This window comes from Camelus bactrianus, chromosome 3 (assembly GCF_048773025.1).
Source record: "Camelus bactrianus isolate YW-2024 breed Bactrian camel chromosome 3, ASM4877302v1, whole genome shotgun sequence".
In the NCBI taxonomy this organism is placed as follows: Eukaryota; Metazoa; Chordata; class Mammalia; order Artiodactyla; family Camelidae; genus Camelus; species Camelus bactrianus.
In genome coordinates this window covers 57584649-57603500 of record NC_133541.1, presented here as the reverse complement: position 1 = coordinate 57603500, position 18852 = coordinate 57584649, and the positions used below count along the sequence as shown (strand labels likewise).

General features: G+C 37.3%; 1 protein-coding gene across 3 annotated transcripts in view; it reads left to right on the top strand.

Annotated features, from left to right (window-relative positions):
- HAPLN1 (hyaluronan and proteoglycan link protein 1) overlaps positions 1-18852 on the top strand; it is a 72466-nt gene that overhangs the window by 21855 nt on the left and 31759 nt on the right. For all 3 annotated transcript variants that reach the window (XM_074360329.1, XM_045507080.2, XM_010970602.3), the window contains one exon: positions 18531-18656. In XM_074360329.1, the coding sequence (XP_074216430.1) occupies positions 18557-18656 (100 nt within the window). In that variant the 5' untranslated portion in view covers positions 18531-18556. The remainder of the gene's footprint in view (positions 1-18530; positions 18657-18852) is intronic.

Sequence of the window (18852 nt, the reverse complement as noted above, 5' to 3'; positions counted from 1 at the left end):
GTATCTTTCAAGTAATCTGACCATTTCATTTAGTTCACTGGACTTACTAGAATAAAGTTTCATACTATTCCTTTATCTAGTTTATATCTATAAAATTTGTAATGATGTTACCTCTTTCATTCATGATATTGATAATCAATGTCTTTCATCTTTCATCACATTAGCCTGGATAGAGGTTTATCAATTTTACTGATCTTTTCACAGAACCATCTTTTGTTTCCATTGATTTTCTCATTGTTTCTATTTTCTACTTCATTGATTTCTGTTCTGATTGTTCTTATTCTTTCTTCTGCTTACACTGGGTTTCATAAGCTCTTCTTTTTCTAGTTTCTTAAGGTGAAACTGAAGTCACTGACTTGAGACTTCTTCATTTCTAATATAGGTGTGTAAGGCTATAAAACTTTCACTATATTATACTTCAGCTGCATACCAGAAATTCTAATATGTTGAGTTTTCATTTTTATTCAGCCTAAAATAACTTTTTTTTAACTTTTTCTATGACCCTTGGGTTATTTAGAGGTTTGTAGTTTAGTTTCTAAATATATGCATATATTCCACATTTCTTCTTGTCATTGCTTTCTAACTTAAATCTAGCACTACCCAACATTTTCTTATTCTAGGTTCCAATGTATTCCTCAAATATTTTTCATAAAACCTTTTAGCCCCCATTTACAGATGTTTCTTTCATGAACAAACAGCTAATGAGAATTCCATGGCCTAAACATTCCACTTTGAATAACATCTCACACTTTCTCCAAAATCAGAAATTCATCACACTCCTAAAAACCTGTTTCTACATCTGTGACTTTGGCTTTTATGATCTCCTTGGGTGGCTCATTTTTTCCTGGCATTTCTAAACCTCAAATTATGAAACAATCTCTCTTAAAAAAAGTACCAGAGATTCTTAACGACGTTCTTGCTTTGTGTGTTTAAGAGGCAAAAAAAAAAAAGGCCAAAGCAAGGTATTTTCAAAATTTAAGATTGTCCTTTGCATTATATTCAGCCCAAACAGATAAGACAGATTACTGGTGCCCAGAATATGTCCCATGTAGCCTTTCTTTTTAAGTAAGCTGAAGATTGCTTCCTCAATTACTTGAAACTTCTGGGTGGTCTTTTAAAAAATAGTTCTTTGAAGAAAGTAGTGAACTAATACTACTGTAAATATAAAGTAACATTGGTCCTTTCACTTTGAAGCTAAGAAAGAATGAAGAGAAATTCAGTACTTTTTGTTTATTCATATAGAATTTCCTATCTCTGACTTTTAAGAGGGAAAAATTCTACATAAATCCAATGGAAGAAAAAATTTTTTAAAAGATGTGTATATATTTGGGCTTAGACTTAGCCAAGTTTAATTAATTAAATGCATGTGTGTGAGTGTGTGTGTATAAACTACTTGGTTTGCTTATTTTTATATGTGAATAGATGCATAAACACATACTGCATTCTATATTGAAATCACTGTATAATAAATTTAAAATATCTGGGGATATATAGTAAATAAAGAACTCCATCCAATTCTGAGAAAATTGGCCATTACTTAGCCTTAGTCTGCACATTTGATTCCACTTTCAGATCTGAAATCACCCCTCTGTCTTCTCTCCATATTATCCCCCATTACAGCTTGCCCTAGGCAAAATACTTAAGTAGTTGAAGTTGCTTTTATGGACGCTCCATTATCTTCCAGAGATTCCTTTTCCCTTTTTATTCTCTTGGTTGGTCAGTGAAAAAAAAGTGTATTCCAGTTGTGAGGCTTTTTATTTCCCTGAAAAATATCCATTTAGGCAGCTCATCCCTCCAGGGAAACACAGGACAGGCTGACAATATTAGCGATCCTCACTTCTCAAATGCCTGTAACTCTGGTCTTCAGTACTACACTGGCTGTGTCATGCTAACAATTTGACAGTGAAATCAGTCACCACTTAGCGCTCAGAGTATATACAGTTCTGGTGATGGCTAAATCCAGTGACCACCCACCCACCCCGAACAGGAAGGACAGTCAAATGAATTCTGTTACACACACAAAAAAATTCTTACCAACAGGGACTTTATAATTGGGACAAATGGCTAAGGGACTGGGAGCAAATTTAAATTAGGTAGACTGTGTGCCTATTGTAGACTGCAAATCCTTAAGGCATGCTCATTCTAAATGGGATTTTTGGCTGTATAAATACAATGTCTCTACTAAGAATTGTACTTAGGCCTGAACACAGAACACTGAATTTAAGTTCCCCATGGTGTTACTGAGCTTTATCAGCTGTTGGCCAAATGGGCACTGGTTAGCAAATGAATATTGTCATGGCCTTCAGCTTAGTTTTCTTGGCTTATGGTTTTGTTAGCAGAATTATTAATAGCTGTTTCTCACTGTCCATCAGCAGAAGGTTTCCTCCTTCTGTCCACCATTGCCCTGGACGCATCATTTTCTAGGACAGTTGTCTTCCCAGTCTATATTAATGTCTCTCATTTAAATAAGCCTCCCTCAAATACCCATTAACCAAAAAAAAAAAAAAAAAAAAAAAAAAGGACTCAAATCTGCATCTGGCAAATACCATCCCAGGAAATTATCCAAAATCATGGATGACAACAAAAGAGGTCAACAACCATTTGCTTTTTCATGTGCAGATAATTATTGGAGAGAATCTGACTTGCCAATTATGCTAGTATTTTGAAGCAACTGCATTTTTCGATTAAGAATGAGGACTTCTTAAAGTGGGGCTGTGCCAATGCGCTAATGCCAGATCCATTGTGGACACTGAAAAGTTCCACTTGTGAAGGGACCCAAATAAAGAATGGCAGGAACGATGCTGCTGCAAAGAGATAGATGTGGCCTGTGCCTCAGAACAGGCAGCCAAGGTGGATAGTAAAATTCAGCAATCACTGGGATGACTTCTTGGACAAAATTTCTCCCATTGCCTGATGTGTTCACTATGAAAGATAAACCTTTGAATCAAAAGCATTATTAGAGGAGCAAGAGATTATCAGAAGACTATAGGCAAAGGAAGTGTTAGTTTCAAGGGGAAAGAGGGTCAGGACAGCAGGTCTGAAGAGGGGGCCTGAATGTATAGACCCATGCTTAGCTTGAATGTCCCAGACACCAGGGTGTTCTAAAAAGAGAAAGAGGAAAATGGAAACCAAGGGAGACATGGAGGGATACGGGAGCAAATTCATTTCATCCCATTTGGCCTATTTTGTGACTCAGACAGTCTTCTCTATCTAACATTTGTACTTTAAGAAAACCAAGAAGATAAAAACACCATTTTGATATTTCACTTGAAGAGCAGTAACGGAAAATGTTCTACATAAACACAATTCCAGAATTTTGGTATTTTAATACCAAAGGGCACAAATAAAAAGTTTATCAAATCCTCCTGATGCTTTCTCTCTTTTTTCTCTTTCCTCTGTATAAAGAATGAGGTGTTCTCTCCCTCACACCATACACAAAAATAAATTCAAAATGGCTTAAAGATTTAAATATAAGACATGACACCATAAAACTCTTAGAGGAGAACATAGGCAAAACGTTCCCCGATATAAATTGTAGCAATGTTTTCTTAGGTCAGTCTCCCAGGGCAATAGAAATAAAAGCAAAAGCAAACAAATGGGACCTGGTCTAATTTATAAACTTTGGCATAACAAAGGAAATCATAAACAAAATGAAAGGTCAACCTACAGACTAGGAGAAAATATTTGCAAACAATGCGACTGACAAGGGCTTAATTTCCAAAATATACAAAGAGCTCACACAACTCATAACAACAACAACAACAACAACAACAACAAAATTCAATCAAACAATGAGCTTAAGACCTAAATAGACATTTCTCTGAAGACATCCAGATGGCCAATAGGCACATGAAAAGATGCTCAACATAGCTAATTATTCAAGAAATGCAAATCAAAACTACAATCAGGTATCACCTCACACCAGTCAGAAAGGATATCATTAAAAAAATCTACAAATGATAAATGCTGGAGATGGTGTGGAGAAAAGGAAACCCTCCTACACTGTTGGTAGGAATGTAAATTGGTGCAGCCACTATGGAAAACAGTATGGAAATTCCTTTAAAAACTAAAAGTAGAGTTACCATTGATCCAGCAATCTCATTCCTGGGCATATATCCAGAAAAAACCAAAACTCTAATGCAAAAATATACATGCACCCCAGTGTTCACAGCAGCATTATTTACAATAGCCAAGACATGGAAGCAACCTGAATGCCCATCAACAGATGACTGTATAAAGAAGATCTGGTGTGTGTATATATATATATATATATATACACACATATATATATATACACACATACATACATATACATACACAATGGAACATTACTCAGCCACAGAAATGAATGAGATAATGCCATTTGCAGCAACATGGATGAACCTAGAGATTATTATATTAAGTAAAGTAACTTAGACAGAGAAAGAAAATTATCATAGGATATCACTTATATGTAGAATCTAAAAAATGATACAATGAACTTATTTACAAAATAGAAACAGACTCACAGATGTAGAAAATAAACTTATGGTTACCAAAGGGGCAAGGAAGGGGGAAGGAGGCATAAATTGGGAGTTTGGGATTAGCAGATACAAACTACTATATATAAAAAAGAGAAATAAAAAAGACCTACTGTACAGCACAAGGAACTATATTCAGTATTTTGTAATAACCTATTATGAAAAAGAATATGAAAAGGAATCTGTATATACATGTATAATTGAATTACTTTGCTATACACAAGAAACTAACGCAATATTATAAATCAATTATACTTCAGTAAAAAAAATCCAAAAGAAAGAATAGGGTATTCTAAAACATTAAAACTGACAGATAGAAACCACAAAATAGTCATGAGGATAGTCTTCTAGCCTACATGATGGAGATTCATAGACTAATAATACAATGTCAGCATTGCTCTGATCACAGCAACTGCCTCCTAGTTGGGGAAATTGAATGTCTAATCACATCAGTCTGACACCAAATGCAATAAATTCAATGGAATTTAAAGAGCTCCTTTCTGGTTTGGATTCCCTAATGGTGAGAGATATCTGGGGATACAGACTGCATTTTATATACTTGTCTCTGAAGTATTACTGAATAAATACTTTGCATATGATACCAATAAGTAGATATTTATTCTGCTGATGCATATGACTAACTAGAAATTTATGCTTTTGCTGAAAGGGCTATTTTGCAAAGACCTTCCTAAACTATCACTAAAAATGCAAATTGTAGTCAAGAGTTTCCTCACTGAGGGCTATGCTATTTGTCTCAGCGGGAGAAGCAGCAGGTGCATCCTTAGGCCGTTTACTACATACTGAGAGAATATTTGCCAATTATGCAGTTTTAAAAATTGATTTTGACTGAACCAGATCACTGAAGTCAATGATTCAATGAGATCATTGTCTTTTCCTCATTTCCTGTGTTTATCTGCTTTTTAATGACCATTTGCCCTTTTTTACACCAGTTTTATTGTATACAACTTATTTTTAAGCAAATTTCCTCTTTTGTTTTATATTCCAAAATACCTGTCACCTTAACTACCTTAACTTTCAAACAGCCAACATAACCTAATAACTTTTTTTTTAAGCAATGGCATTTTTACAGAATGAAATTCTTCCCTTGAAATTCAGGAATGAATCAAAAAACAACACACCCTTACAGATGTGAAGAAAATAAACATTATCCTGCCCTTGAACTTCCTGAAACTTAAATGACCTTCTTTCGTTTTGTATCAGTTTGCATGCCACCTGCTCTACTATCTTTCCCCACCCCTGGGCCCAGCAGAGGGATTCAGGAAGGTTTCCTAAGTTCACTCGCTGACTGTCTCTAAATCGGCGGGGCAGGGTGGGGTGGAGGACAGGGCACATGCCTTGCTGACACTGCATTTGATGCACTTCAGTCAGCATTAGCAGAATGAAGAGGTGCCGTGGTTGCCTCTGAATTCATTCATCGCTAGAAATTACCATCTGAAGTCCAGCAACACTGAACCTGCTGATTTCATGACTGGTATAATATTGCCATCTCAGATAAGAATTAAAGTCCCTGGATTTCACTATCTTTGTCTCCTCTAAGCCAAAGGAGGCTTCCTTCCATTAGTCTGGCAGAAAAGGACAGCAGGGCTCAAAAAGCCTAAGGTGATTCTATTTGACAGACTGGTCTTGCTCCCTTTTCTACCTTTTCACCACTAGTAAAAGCTGCTTCTTCATTTTATCTGTCAAACCTTTTGCTTTTCGTGACAGAGGTCACATAATCATGCAAGGAGTGCATCAAATTTAAGCAAATTTTAAATTAGCAAGTAGGAAGAAATGAGATAGATTGTTTGGCCTCAGGTCTTGTTCTTTCCCTTTTTTGCCCCTATTTGACTACATTTTCCATCCCTAATTTTTGTTTCGACTCTGTGACCAGCGGTAGTATAATTTCAAACAATCTCCAGAGTACCTGGTGAAGAAATCGATGAGGAAATGCGGATGAGAAATCAATTCCACTCATACGAAGCCTTCAATGACTTGTCCTGCGTTTATTTTCTATCAGTGTGAGAATATTCTATCAGTAAGACAGGCTAGGGACTGGAGATGGAGCTAGAGGAGGTAGACAATTAGCACTGAGAGTCCATTTAAATGCCTGCAAAGCTTTTTTTGCTTTATGCTGTTCCACAAATGGGCTTCAAGAACTTGTGTGGAAATGCCTGCAAGAAGGTACAGGAAGTCGTATGCTCTTGGCCAAAAGTGGTCCTTTTATGTCAGAGCATATTATCTTTTCAAATGAGGAACATATTTGAAAGATAACAGGTTGATTTGTAAATACTAACTACTATATATAAAAAAGATAAAAAAGGTCCTACTGTATAGCACAGGGAACTATAGTCAATACCTTGTAATGGCCTATAATAAAAAAGAATATGAAAAGGAATATATATATATATGGGAATCACATGCTGTACACCAGAAACCAACACAACATTGTATATCAGCTATACTTCGGTTAAAAAAAAAAAAAGAAAGAAAAGATGACAGGTTGAGGTAAACCAGAAAAGATCACAGCAATCAACAGAAAAAATGGAGTAACTGAGTTACCCTAACAATTACCTAGTTAATTCTAGCATACCCTTGCATCAGTTGGGTTTAGAACCACAGAAATGCCAATCTTTTTACATATGCATTGAACACTCACTGAAAACTCACTGCATGTCCAGAGTATAAAGACTAATAAAGTATCTTTTTTGTCTTCAGGGGGTTTGAAGTTTTACAACACTGGCATGGAATCAAACACTTTTTGATGCTTCATTTATCATTTGAAAATTAAATGATTGTTTTTTAAATTTGTATGAAATGTGATGATTTGTCCAATAGGTAAGTTGTGTGTGTCACATATCTAATATCTAGAGGGCTTCAGGGTATGGTTGCACAGGTTGTGTACTGTACAACACTGGAGGCTGCCACTTATCATGCAGTGCACAGACCAAAGCCAGTGGCCCTGAGCTCCTACTGTGTGCCAGAGGATACTGTGAACACAGTTTCTACCTTCTTGGAGCTTGCAATCCAGTTGTTATGTGTCCATGCAATAGGCTGGATTCTGCCCTTGAATCCCATAAAATATTTCTAGACCCACTTTAAGGTATGTGGTTTGACAGTCTTTTGCTATAACTCGATATGAAAACTTATTAAATTTTTGATGTGTTCCATACTTACACTGATCATTGAATTCACAGCAATATCTATGTTAATCTGGCCTTCCTGAAGACTGAATGACAATTCAATACTAAAAGTTAACCTGATATCTTTAAAATTTTTTTACATTTTACTTTCATAAAAAATTGGGAATCTTTTTCAAGTGTGTTATGCATGCATATTTAGTAAACAGAATACACAATATGATTAAGAAAATCCCTCTTAGGGGTGTGGAGGAAAGGAACCCTCCTACACTGTTCATAGGAATGTAAATGAGCACAGTCACTATGGAAAACAATATAGGGGTTCCTTAAAAAACTAAAAATAGACTTACCATATGATCCAGCAATTCCAGCTCCTGGGCATGTATCTGGAAAAGAACCAAACTCTAATCTGAAAATATTCGAATGCACCCCAGTGTCCATAGCAGCATTATTTACAATAGCCAAGACACAGAAGCAACCTAAATGTCCATGAACAGAAGACTGGATAAAAAAGATACTCACACACACACACACACACACACACACACACACACACACACACACACAAACTACTATCTTGTTTAGAAGAGTTGCTAGTATCAGAGAAATATGCAAATAAGCATGACATGCAAGGCCTTCTTGCCACTGCCCACTTGTCTGGCCAGTGCATTCTGATCATCCTGCTCTCCACAGTCACATGCAGCTATATGAAGTCCTATGAGCAGCCCAAGCCTCTCACAGCTCATTTCCTTTGCATGTGCTATTCTAACAGACTGCAGTACCTATTCCCCTCTTCTCTATCTCCTTCTTGTCTTTCAGATCCAGCTGAGCAATCACTTTCTTTGTGAAATCATTCCTCTTACTTCCCAGGCACCAGGGTTTGGTGCCTGCCAAGGCTGCTGAATTTCATAGCTCCAGGGGGAGCCATTCCCACTGCAGACTGGAGGGCCCCTCTTTCTCCAATAGTACCCTACAGAGATGCTTCTGTGCACTTAGCATCCTGCTCTATTGTATCCCAGCCTCCCTGAAGGGTGACTGCTTTGGTATCTGAAGCTGAACTTTATTTCAACTTACCTGGCATCATCAAGTGATGCTCAAAGGATAATCACTTGAATGTGACTTCACCTGGCACAGTACATAATTTAGGAGCCCTGAAATATGTCAGGCTGGTTTTTCCCTCCCTGGATCTGCTTAGATTGTTCACTTAGTCTATCTAGCCTTTTTTTATTCTCTATTGTGGCCTCTCTGGCCTTTTTCCCCCTCTCTCTCTATTGTGACTTTCAGAGATCACCATAACTTAAAAATCTATTAATCTATTAAGGTGAATTCTTGTGTTGTGCCTTGCATCACAAAACCAATTTGGAAACTTGGTTTAATGAGCTTAGCTGTCAATACTTGCCAAGTTAATTGGAGAATACTGTATTCTCCCTTTTTGTGCTGTGTAGACACAGCCTTTGGGGCTCGAACAGGCTGTTACTCATAAGCCAATGAACTGAATTCTGATGAGATCATGCTTTGACGTAGGAAGTGGACCAATAGTAAACCTGCTTTGGGGTCTTGGAAGATATCTTAAAAGTGACAGCCAAAAGAGGTGGGGACTGCATCAAGCAGAGAGGAGAGAAGTTTCTGCGGCTAGAGATCACTAATGGATTTATTTTTGTTTTTATCATGACTTAGTACGATCAGATACCTCAGGAAATCAATGATCATAAAACTCTTCATTGTAGTCAGTAAAAAATCAGAATTGACATATATTTAAAATCTTTCTACACCTTCTCAGAGTCTGATCATCGTTTAAAACATATGTGAGTTGCCTGATTTTTGTTGTTTGTCAACTAGTTTAGAATTGCAAGTGGGATGCACTGGGGAGCTTAGAGTTGGATTTTGCATTATGTTGAAAACTTGTTACTGTCACATCTGTGATGCCACCAAAGCTGTCTTGTAGATGATTTGCAGTTGTATTTTTAGATCCAGTGTCAGTATAATGGTTAACTGACAGCTGTTGAAATTTTGAACTTTATAAAAATGCTAAAATTTTAAATGAAACAGAATCTTAAAATATTGTTTTGCTAGCTTAATTAGAAATACTTTCAAAAGCAAGTTAGTTGACAGTGATGTTATGATCAGTTTTCTAGCCATATAAACACTATTTCTAAATATCTTATTTAAAAAAATTGTTTCAAATTATAAATCCTGTAGCTAAGAGGTTTGTGTTTATTTAGTTGTGACCATGAGCTTGAGTCTAACTCATTTTTATGTAACACGTTTAAAAGCAGTCCTAACACTTGTCATTTTGTTCATATTCGCACATCATATACGAAGAGAGTTGTTTTCCATGGTTTTAAAGTGATGTAAAAGAGTAATAAAAAACAGAAGTTGTTTTATTTTATTCGCCTTTATCTGTTTTCGGATTTGTTGTATGTTAGGAAATAATGAGACAGCAAATATATTTATTCTTTCATAATGCTTCAGGAAAAACTGTTTACTATAACATCACTGGTTAAAAGGAGACTTTCAGTTTCTTTAAAGTCCCTATGTTTAAGTTGTATTTGAATTGCAATTCACTAGGGAATATGTCTATCTTTGTAGTGTTCTTAGTTTAGTGGCAAATTCTTTGTCAGTATTCAAAATCATTTAGTGTTACTGATAATGGCAGTACGTCATTTGATTTTATACATTAAGAAAAATATTTTAAGTCTAATTTTATATTATTCAATATAATGCTTCATCATTGATGTTACTGGGAATTTTGATCACATACTCAAGGAAGAATGAATCTATAATGTGTTTCCTGTACAAGTGTGCCTAGCAAGCATACTTTTTAGAGTAAAAAAATTTTTTTCAGAACAATGCTAACATATGTACATGCTTTTCTTGTTTGGTTTTTGAGGAAATTATTCTAGGCCAGAAACACAATTTTAGAGAAATTTTAGTCAAAATTACCTCTAGCATGTGGACTTATTATTCCCAAAATTTGATCATGACTATAATGCCAATACACCATGGCAGCATTTAGCAGTTAAACTATAAAAGAAATTATGGTTTGCTTGAGAAGTGAAGTTCATTTACATTCTGACAGATTTAATCATCTTTTAAGAATGGCTCATGAGGTGACTGGATTTTTGGAAATTTTCTTTATATGTAAGGATAGAAAATTAATGTTTTCTTCTGCATTCTATGCATTTTTAATTGCACAGCAATGCAATATTAATATTGGTGATAGTACAGTTTTTCATGTTCTGTGGTAAAATTATGGTATTTTTAGAGCACCAAAGTAGGATAGATTTCCCAAAGATAAACAGAAGGGAAGGCAAAAGATTTAATCTCATCCCCAACTTCAATGTGAACTGGGTAGGAGAATACAATTCCAACTGAAGACACTGCATGTAAATAAACGTTGAATGAAATATTCAGTTCGTAAGCACCACTTTAAGGTTAGGGTTTCGCATGGTTTACAACCTAGGGGTGTCAGAATCCTGCTGTATGTACCTTCTTCATTTACTCATTCAGCAAAGCTGTATTATTAGTTACTCAGAAACAAGAAAAGTCCAAACAAGTCACTGGACTTACTAGTATGTATACACCGTCCTCCCCCCATGCTCCCTAGGTATTCGCTAAAACCTTGAAGGACTGAACACTATCAACACCAAATATAATTCCGTGCTTTTATATGGCTTTCATGTTTGTTTTAGAAAAGCAATCAACAAAATCACTGCAGAACCCTTTCCTAAAACTGGTTTTGGTGACATCTAACCGTTACCTCAAGAATTATCTAGATTAGGTTCAGATAAGACAATGAGCAGCTGGAGCAAATGTGCTTTGACTAAATGAAGAGTTGCTGAGTTTGTCCCAAACTCTATCAATATTTCTCTAAGAGAGAGCTGGCAAAGCATAACCAGCCAAAAGCAATAAAGAAATCCAAATGCTACTTAAACAAGCATTATTAACGTCATCCTTTAAAAATCCATAAACTTGTTTGCTGAGGAGGACAGTCCTAAAACGCAATGCAAGTAGAATGGAGGAATTGTTATCTCCAGAAAGAAAAAGTTGAGTAGTAACAATGAATGTAAGACTTGGACATCTGTCATCAAATATTCCAACTGACAGATAAAAAATCTGACCCTGAAGAAGCTGAGTGACCTCTCTTAGAAACACACAACTAGAAAGTGGCTGAGAATGAAACGAAATCCTGCCTTTCCTCCGTTACCCTCATAACATATTGCCCCATCTTCCTAGGATAGTCTGTTTACATGGTACTCTTTTCCAATACTGTTATAAGTAGTACTTCTGTTCACTCTGAGCCCCGGTTTGGATAAATCATATGATCACATCAAATATCAAATAATGTAAAAAACATAATGAAATACAGAGAAAAGAGAAGAGCAAAAAATGAAGTTACAGTGGATGGGTAAGATTTGTAGGTAACAAACGGAGAAATGGACGCATAAAAGTGAATAAAAAAAAGAAAAAAGAAAAACATCTTTGAAACTAAAAGTTTAAGGGGAAAATGGAAATAAAATAGGCTGATATCAAAGTGTAAAGGAGGAAGAAAAAAATTCATAAACTTTAAAATGCAGTTTATTCTGAGAGTCGTAAGGATACTAGTTTCAACTAATCTAAGATTTAAAGATTACCGGACATCATGGTGACCCCCCAGTCTGGCCACAGTCAGTCTTCTGCTTCTTTGTCCTTGGCAGGATCCTTTGGCAACTTGGCTTTGGCTCCCTGCAACTCGACCACCCATGAGATGAAGAACGCCCAAGAATCTTAAAGGCTTAGCCTGGTGGTTCTCCAAACTGAGCAGCTTGCGGCAGAGTCACCTGGGGAGGGGGCGGGGCGTGTGAAGCACTGCCTGCTGGGCCCGACCCTCAGCTTCTGATTCAGATCTGGTGTGAAGCTCAGGAATTGGCTTTCCTAACCAGTTTGCTGGTGCTGCTACTACGCCTGCTCCCCACTTTGTTTTGACTCCTGCACTCATTCCAAATAGTCAACTTTTTAGAATTCACCTGCCTCTGAGAAGATATCTTTGGTTTCTTTATAGTATAAAATTGTACCTATTTTTCCTACATTTTATCCATGAAAACTGATCAGATTTGAGGTGAGCCATGCCAGCTTGATACCAGTACTTTAGTTTGCATAGTTTTTTACTTTTTCAAAAACACTTTTTACTTTGGGGAAAAATTATTCTTATTACTATTTTGTAGGTGAAGAAATTGAGACCTAATGTGCTGCTTATGAGACCCGGAGTAGAACTCATGTTTTCTTCCTCTTGACCCAGGGCTTTTTCCAGAGTTAGGTTGCTAAAGGATCATGCCAAGGACGCAGGAGATTGACCATGGCCAGAGAGAGCAGGAGTCCCTGTGATGTCTGTGGCGGGACATTGAATTCAGGGCATCGTAAATTCTCTTTTGCTTCCTCAGTAATTTGCACTTTCATAGAACAATGCAAACGACAGGGCGGACACTGTGTTCGCTTGAAGTGTATACAGACTCATTCCGAGGGGAGTTCTTGGTGTATAGTTGAACAGAGATTATTTTTTTCACCCATGGCTTCTTTTTTTGAGCACTAGGTATACCCCAAGCATTCTGCATTCTGCCCCACTGTGTGCACTAAATCCTGGGGCTTAGGGAAAGATCCAATGGTCCCTCCACATGCTGAACAATTCAAATGCATCAATAGTCTGAGTCCTTTAGCCATCATTTGGATCATTGGTCTGAATTCTGGGTTTTACACACCTGCAGAGTCCGAACAGAAAACAAAGCCAACAAACAACAACAAAACAAGTGATGAGCTGGCATAAGATTGCCATTAAAAAATATTGCTAAGTAAGGATAAAATAATCTATAATTTCAAGAAGTCTAAAATTTATAATTCCATGAAATAAAGGTCATTCTAACAGCAAGGAGGTAAGAAAAGTTACTTTAGAAAAATGGACAATTTTTAAAAGTTGAATTAATTTAAGCTGGTGAAAAAGTATACTTTTGCAGTCCCTTGTCTTTCTTGTTTTCATTTCACTGCACCATTGATCATGGACCCTCTTCCACCTGTAACTAGATCAGACTTGAAAGACATCAAGGAGAAGATTCAGTCTATTGTAAAATAATTCTGTCCAGTGAGATTCGATGGTTTGCTTATTCAGTTTCTAGTAACCTTTATATTGGGTCTCACAATTTGTCAACTAAATTTCAAATGCTAAACTGAAACCTGGCTTATTTCATTCTGCCCTCAATGAAGAATGAAGCAACTCTTCACCATCCCCCCAATAATAGCACATGCGCTCTTTAAACAGTGTAAAAACTCGCTTCAGTGTTAGCTCCTCTAGTCCTGTAACTGTTTCTCCCAGGGCCTTTCTCTCAGCACACCGGATGGTTCTGGGTGCCGGGCGTGCAGTGAGGAAAGCACTCCAACTTTGAACGTACACGTGTCTTGTGTCAGCAGGGCTATGATTAGTGCTATTATGTCTGCACCGCTGAGAGGATAAGGAGAAGCTTCCCAGCTTGTGTGAAGCCTTCCTCAGGGTACACAGGATGCCAGTGATGGGGGTGGATGTGCAGGCTCTGGGGTCACAGCAGGCTGCCCAGATCTCCAGCTCCCCACTCTACGCGATAGGGACTTCACCCCTCTGACTCATTTCCAGAACTGTAAAGTGTGTCTACTAACAGACTGACTTCAACTGATTTGCTTTGAAAAATAACAATTCAATGGGTGAAGCTTTAAGGACAGTTCCCAGCATGTACAGTTATCCCTAGGTGTCCTCGTGGGAAGCAGTTCTAGGACTCCTAGTAGATACCAAAGTCCACAGATGCTCAAGTCCCTCATATGAAATGGTGCAGTATTTGCATATAGCCAAGGCACATCCTCCCATATACTTTAAATCATCTCTAGATTACTTACCATCCCTAATACAATGTAAATGCTATGGAAATAGTTGGAAGTAAAGTTTTGTTTTTTAGAATTTTCTGAAATTTTTTTCCAAACATTTTTGTTCTGAGGTTGGTTGAATCAAAGGATGCTGAATCCACAGATGCAGAGGCCCAACTCTAATAGTATTCAGGAAATATGTGGCATTAGCTCTCAAGGCACAGAAAGGAGCATGCATGCCTTCCACTTGGTTGTATTTCCCCATTGCTTAATACAGTAATTTTAACATGGTAGGTATTTAAGGAGTAGCAACTGGCCACTTTGGTATTAGACTGTTGGTATTAGTACATCTTTATTTATGTCTCTCAAACTATTAGACTTTTAAGTTCACTAGATATCTTGCTTCCAAATAGGGTCTAATTGTTACCAAAGCAGAACTGTAAAATTACAGTCCTATCCTGTCCTTGACTATGAACATAGACATTTCAATTTGAACTCATCATGAAGCTGGCTATAACATCATGGCAGCAAGGTTTGGTAGGTTCTGGAAAGAGACCATCAGTGTGTGAGCTGCAGGTGAACTAAGAATGCCAATTCAAAGCTGGCAATAGCTGGTTGTATCAGAGTCCCCCAGATTTCTTAAACTTTGATCCTCTCAAAAAAATAAACATTTTTACCAAACATACCCCGCTATTCAGAGAAGACATTACAAAATGCAAATGAACGGGATTCAGCATCCTTCTTTGAGGGCCAGAATGCAGACAGCTGGCATAGCTCATGTCCTTAGGGACTTCAATCTAGTGTGCAGTACCTCTCGTGTGTTTGTAGTTTACTTAAATACCTGAAGATTCCTTAAAGTTCACGTTTCTAGTTTTGCATCTTTTGGTAAGACAGTTGTTATACTGTTGGGGTAACAAAGGTAGTTTCCACTTTCTCCTACCTGGTTGCATTAGTGCCAGTGTGGGGTACTTGGAAGTGTTCACTGGATACATGTCTCTCTTCTAATCACAAATCACTGAAGATGTGCAAGGTCTTCAACTTTTTAAACTTGAAGATGATGTGTTTGGGTACATGTGTGTGCACACATGAGCCACTGTGGCAGTGTTCACAGCACCAGTGGGTGTTATAAAGAAGGCAGAGAGAGATCGTGCTAAGAAAAGTGCCACCTAACTCCTCATATGTAAGCACTGAAAAAAAGTTTATAAACAAACTTATGGTTACAGGGGGTGGGATGAATAAATTGAGAGTTCGAGATATGCACACACACTCTATATATAAAATAGATAAACAACAAAGTCCTACTGTATAGCACAGGGAAATATATTCAATACCTTGTAATAGCCTATAATGAAAAAGAATATGAAAAGGAATATATGTATGTATGACTGAATTACTGTGCTGTACACCAGAAATTAACACAACATTGTAAACCAACTATATTTCAATAATAAAAAAAAATTTTAAGTTTATATTCATATATAACACAAGTCAAAGTTTTAAGATCACAGTAGGTTTAAGTTAAAGAGCCTAAATAAAAAAAGACAACAAAACAAATAAGAGATTAAGTTTCTCTTTCTGAAAAATACGTGCAACTCAAAGTAGGTGTTGCTTTTGCCTGAAGCAAATACATACACTGCTGCTTTCTTAGATCTGTGACCCCAGCAAGGTAACTGTCTGTGTCAGGAAAAATGGAAATATTTGTCTCACAGTATTATTATAAGGACCGCATGAGTCATTACATGCACAATGCTTAGCACAGCACTTGGCAGATAGCAGACATTCAATCAAAAGGAACTGCTATTATTATTATTATTTATTCCCAGCACATCCCCCATCCCCCCAAGATGTTTGCATTTTAAAATTGGGTTGTGGGATAGTTAATACCTTAACATAGCAGAATGTATCCTCAGTGATATAATTTTTAATACTATGATCTGGAATTAAAGGAGATAGATACACTTATAATATATTTTAGATAAAGATGAGTAAAAATCAGGTTGACTTCCGTGGTAGGACACATAATTCTAATTCTGTGTGTGTGTGTGTGTGTGTGTGTGTGTGTGTGTGTGTGTGTGTGTGTTTGGGGGGGAGTTTACAACTCCCTATAAATTATACTGTAAATATCCACCCCAATGTGAAAAATAATGTAGCAAATTCTCTGCCTCTGCTCATCTTAACTGCTTCCTTAGATTGCCTCCTTTCTTTAACAGTCAAAACTGTACATAATTCTCATCCTCTCTCTTCCACATTTCCCTCTCTCTGATTCCTGAGGCAGAGAGCACAGGACACTTCTTGCACTGGTTGGCCCACTGTCTTACGTGTGTGTCTATAATTGTGCCAATTATATTCCAAATGCCAAAAGGCCACCTTTTGGAATTACTACATTTGTTCACCCAAAGCATAGTTCTGGGCTGCAAACAGGTAATATTTGTTAATAGTATTCCTATGGACAAAAGCCAGTAGCTTCAAAAAAATAATCATTTCCAAAACACTGTCGGAGGAGCAAGTAAGTGAATTTCTGAAAATAAGATTAGTAAATCAGATAGAATTTAGTGTCCTGGGAAAGTTAAGTTTCTCAGTTTTGCTCATCCAATCTCTTCTTTCTGTGACATAATGATGGAAAAGAAAAGGGTTAAAGCAAACGCAGGAGCCAGAAACCAGAAGCATCACCACGATGCCAATTTTTAGAGGGGAGACGGCGGAGCGGTGTGTCGGTCCCAAAAGAGACTTGGGGGATGTCTATGGTAGTGCATTAGGCTCTGGAGAAGAGGCTGGTCTGCAAGGACCTGCAGGAACAGACTCAGAGCTCTTTAATAAGTATTCCAGGGAGTCAGGCTTTCCTGGAAAAAGCAAATTAGTGTGAAAGCCAGTACTGTGCAATTTCAGTTTCAAAAATAGCCGAGTATTGTTAAAGCTGCTGTGTGCATGAGAGAAAAAGCGAGCCCTTGTTAATATCTGCTTCAGCTTCCACATTAATGCAGAGAAGCTACACTGACATTCTTGCCTGGCAAATACTGCAAAGGTCGTAAGGTCTGTATTACTTGGAATCACTTTTTAGTCCTTCTGGTGACAAAGTTTGGGGGGATTGTGCCCCCTTTCATCAGATCGGTCTTGCAATAAAGGACAGCCAGGCGATGGCTCTACCTTTCTGACTCAGGACCAGGGCTGCGCCTGGCTGTCTATTTCAGCTCTTCATTTGCCTAATTGCCCTGCGAGGCTGGCAGAGGCGCTCCCCGCAGCCATGGCTCTGCTGACTGCAGAGACCCCACCTGGCACTCTAAGTTGGTGCGTCAGCATTTTGGGTAGAAATGAATGAAAAATCAATCAGGATGACTGCAGTGGTACCATGCACAACTCTAACCTAGTTTGTCCATAATTTTCAACTATTCACCATAGACCCAAGCAGTGTTTAAGATGGTAAGTGAATCTGTAACAAATGTGCTGCTTCTATTTAATCAGGCTTTTTTTTTTTTTGGCCTCTTTTCTATTTAGAACAAGCAAATCTAACCTGCTTAGGAAGCCATATGTAAAATGAAGGATGATGTCAAGTTTCATACAAATATTCTTTATTTGCCCTGGTTTAAGATTCAGTTCCAAATTAAACCGGGTGATAAATTTTCTTGTGTAGCTGTATCAAATTGTTTTCTTAACTTATACTTCATATTCAGAGGTTTAAATATTTTTTCAAAGTTTGCTTATATCCTTGCCATATCTCTGTGTAACTTGCTGTAAGTCTCTATATCAAAACTCTATTGTTCTAAATTTCTAGATTTACAATTCTGCAAAGATAGAGTTAAACACTATTTGGACTCTGGCTACATAAGAGAAACTGGAATTGTTCAAAGCTGCAGGCTTCAGCTCCCAAAGACAGCTACAGTAACTTTCTGAGCAGATTGGGTTAAATATTTTTACAGACCCATTCTATGATGATAAGGCGGTAATAAGTTGTGCAGTGCAACACTCCAAAGGGTTCCAAATCTCACAAGCCTCTTTGTATGTGATGCTCTCACAGTGAAGAAGATTCTTTGGGCTAAAAAGATGAAGAGTCTACTTCTTCTGGTGCTGATTTCAATCTGCTGGGCTGATCATCATTCAGACAACTATACTCTAGATCACGACAGAGTTATTCACATCCAAGGTAAGAAAACACAGGCTCTCTTATGAAAGTCAAATTCATTTCAAGTTACTTGGAGTTGAGATGCTTGGTTAGTGTTTCTTAATTTTAGTTCTGCTGCGTTGACTTTTTCTTTTCCTTTCTCCTAATTGGTGAACATGCTCTCTGGCTTCTGAATGCTATTGCCTTACAATAGAGTTAAGAATCAGGGACAATTCAA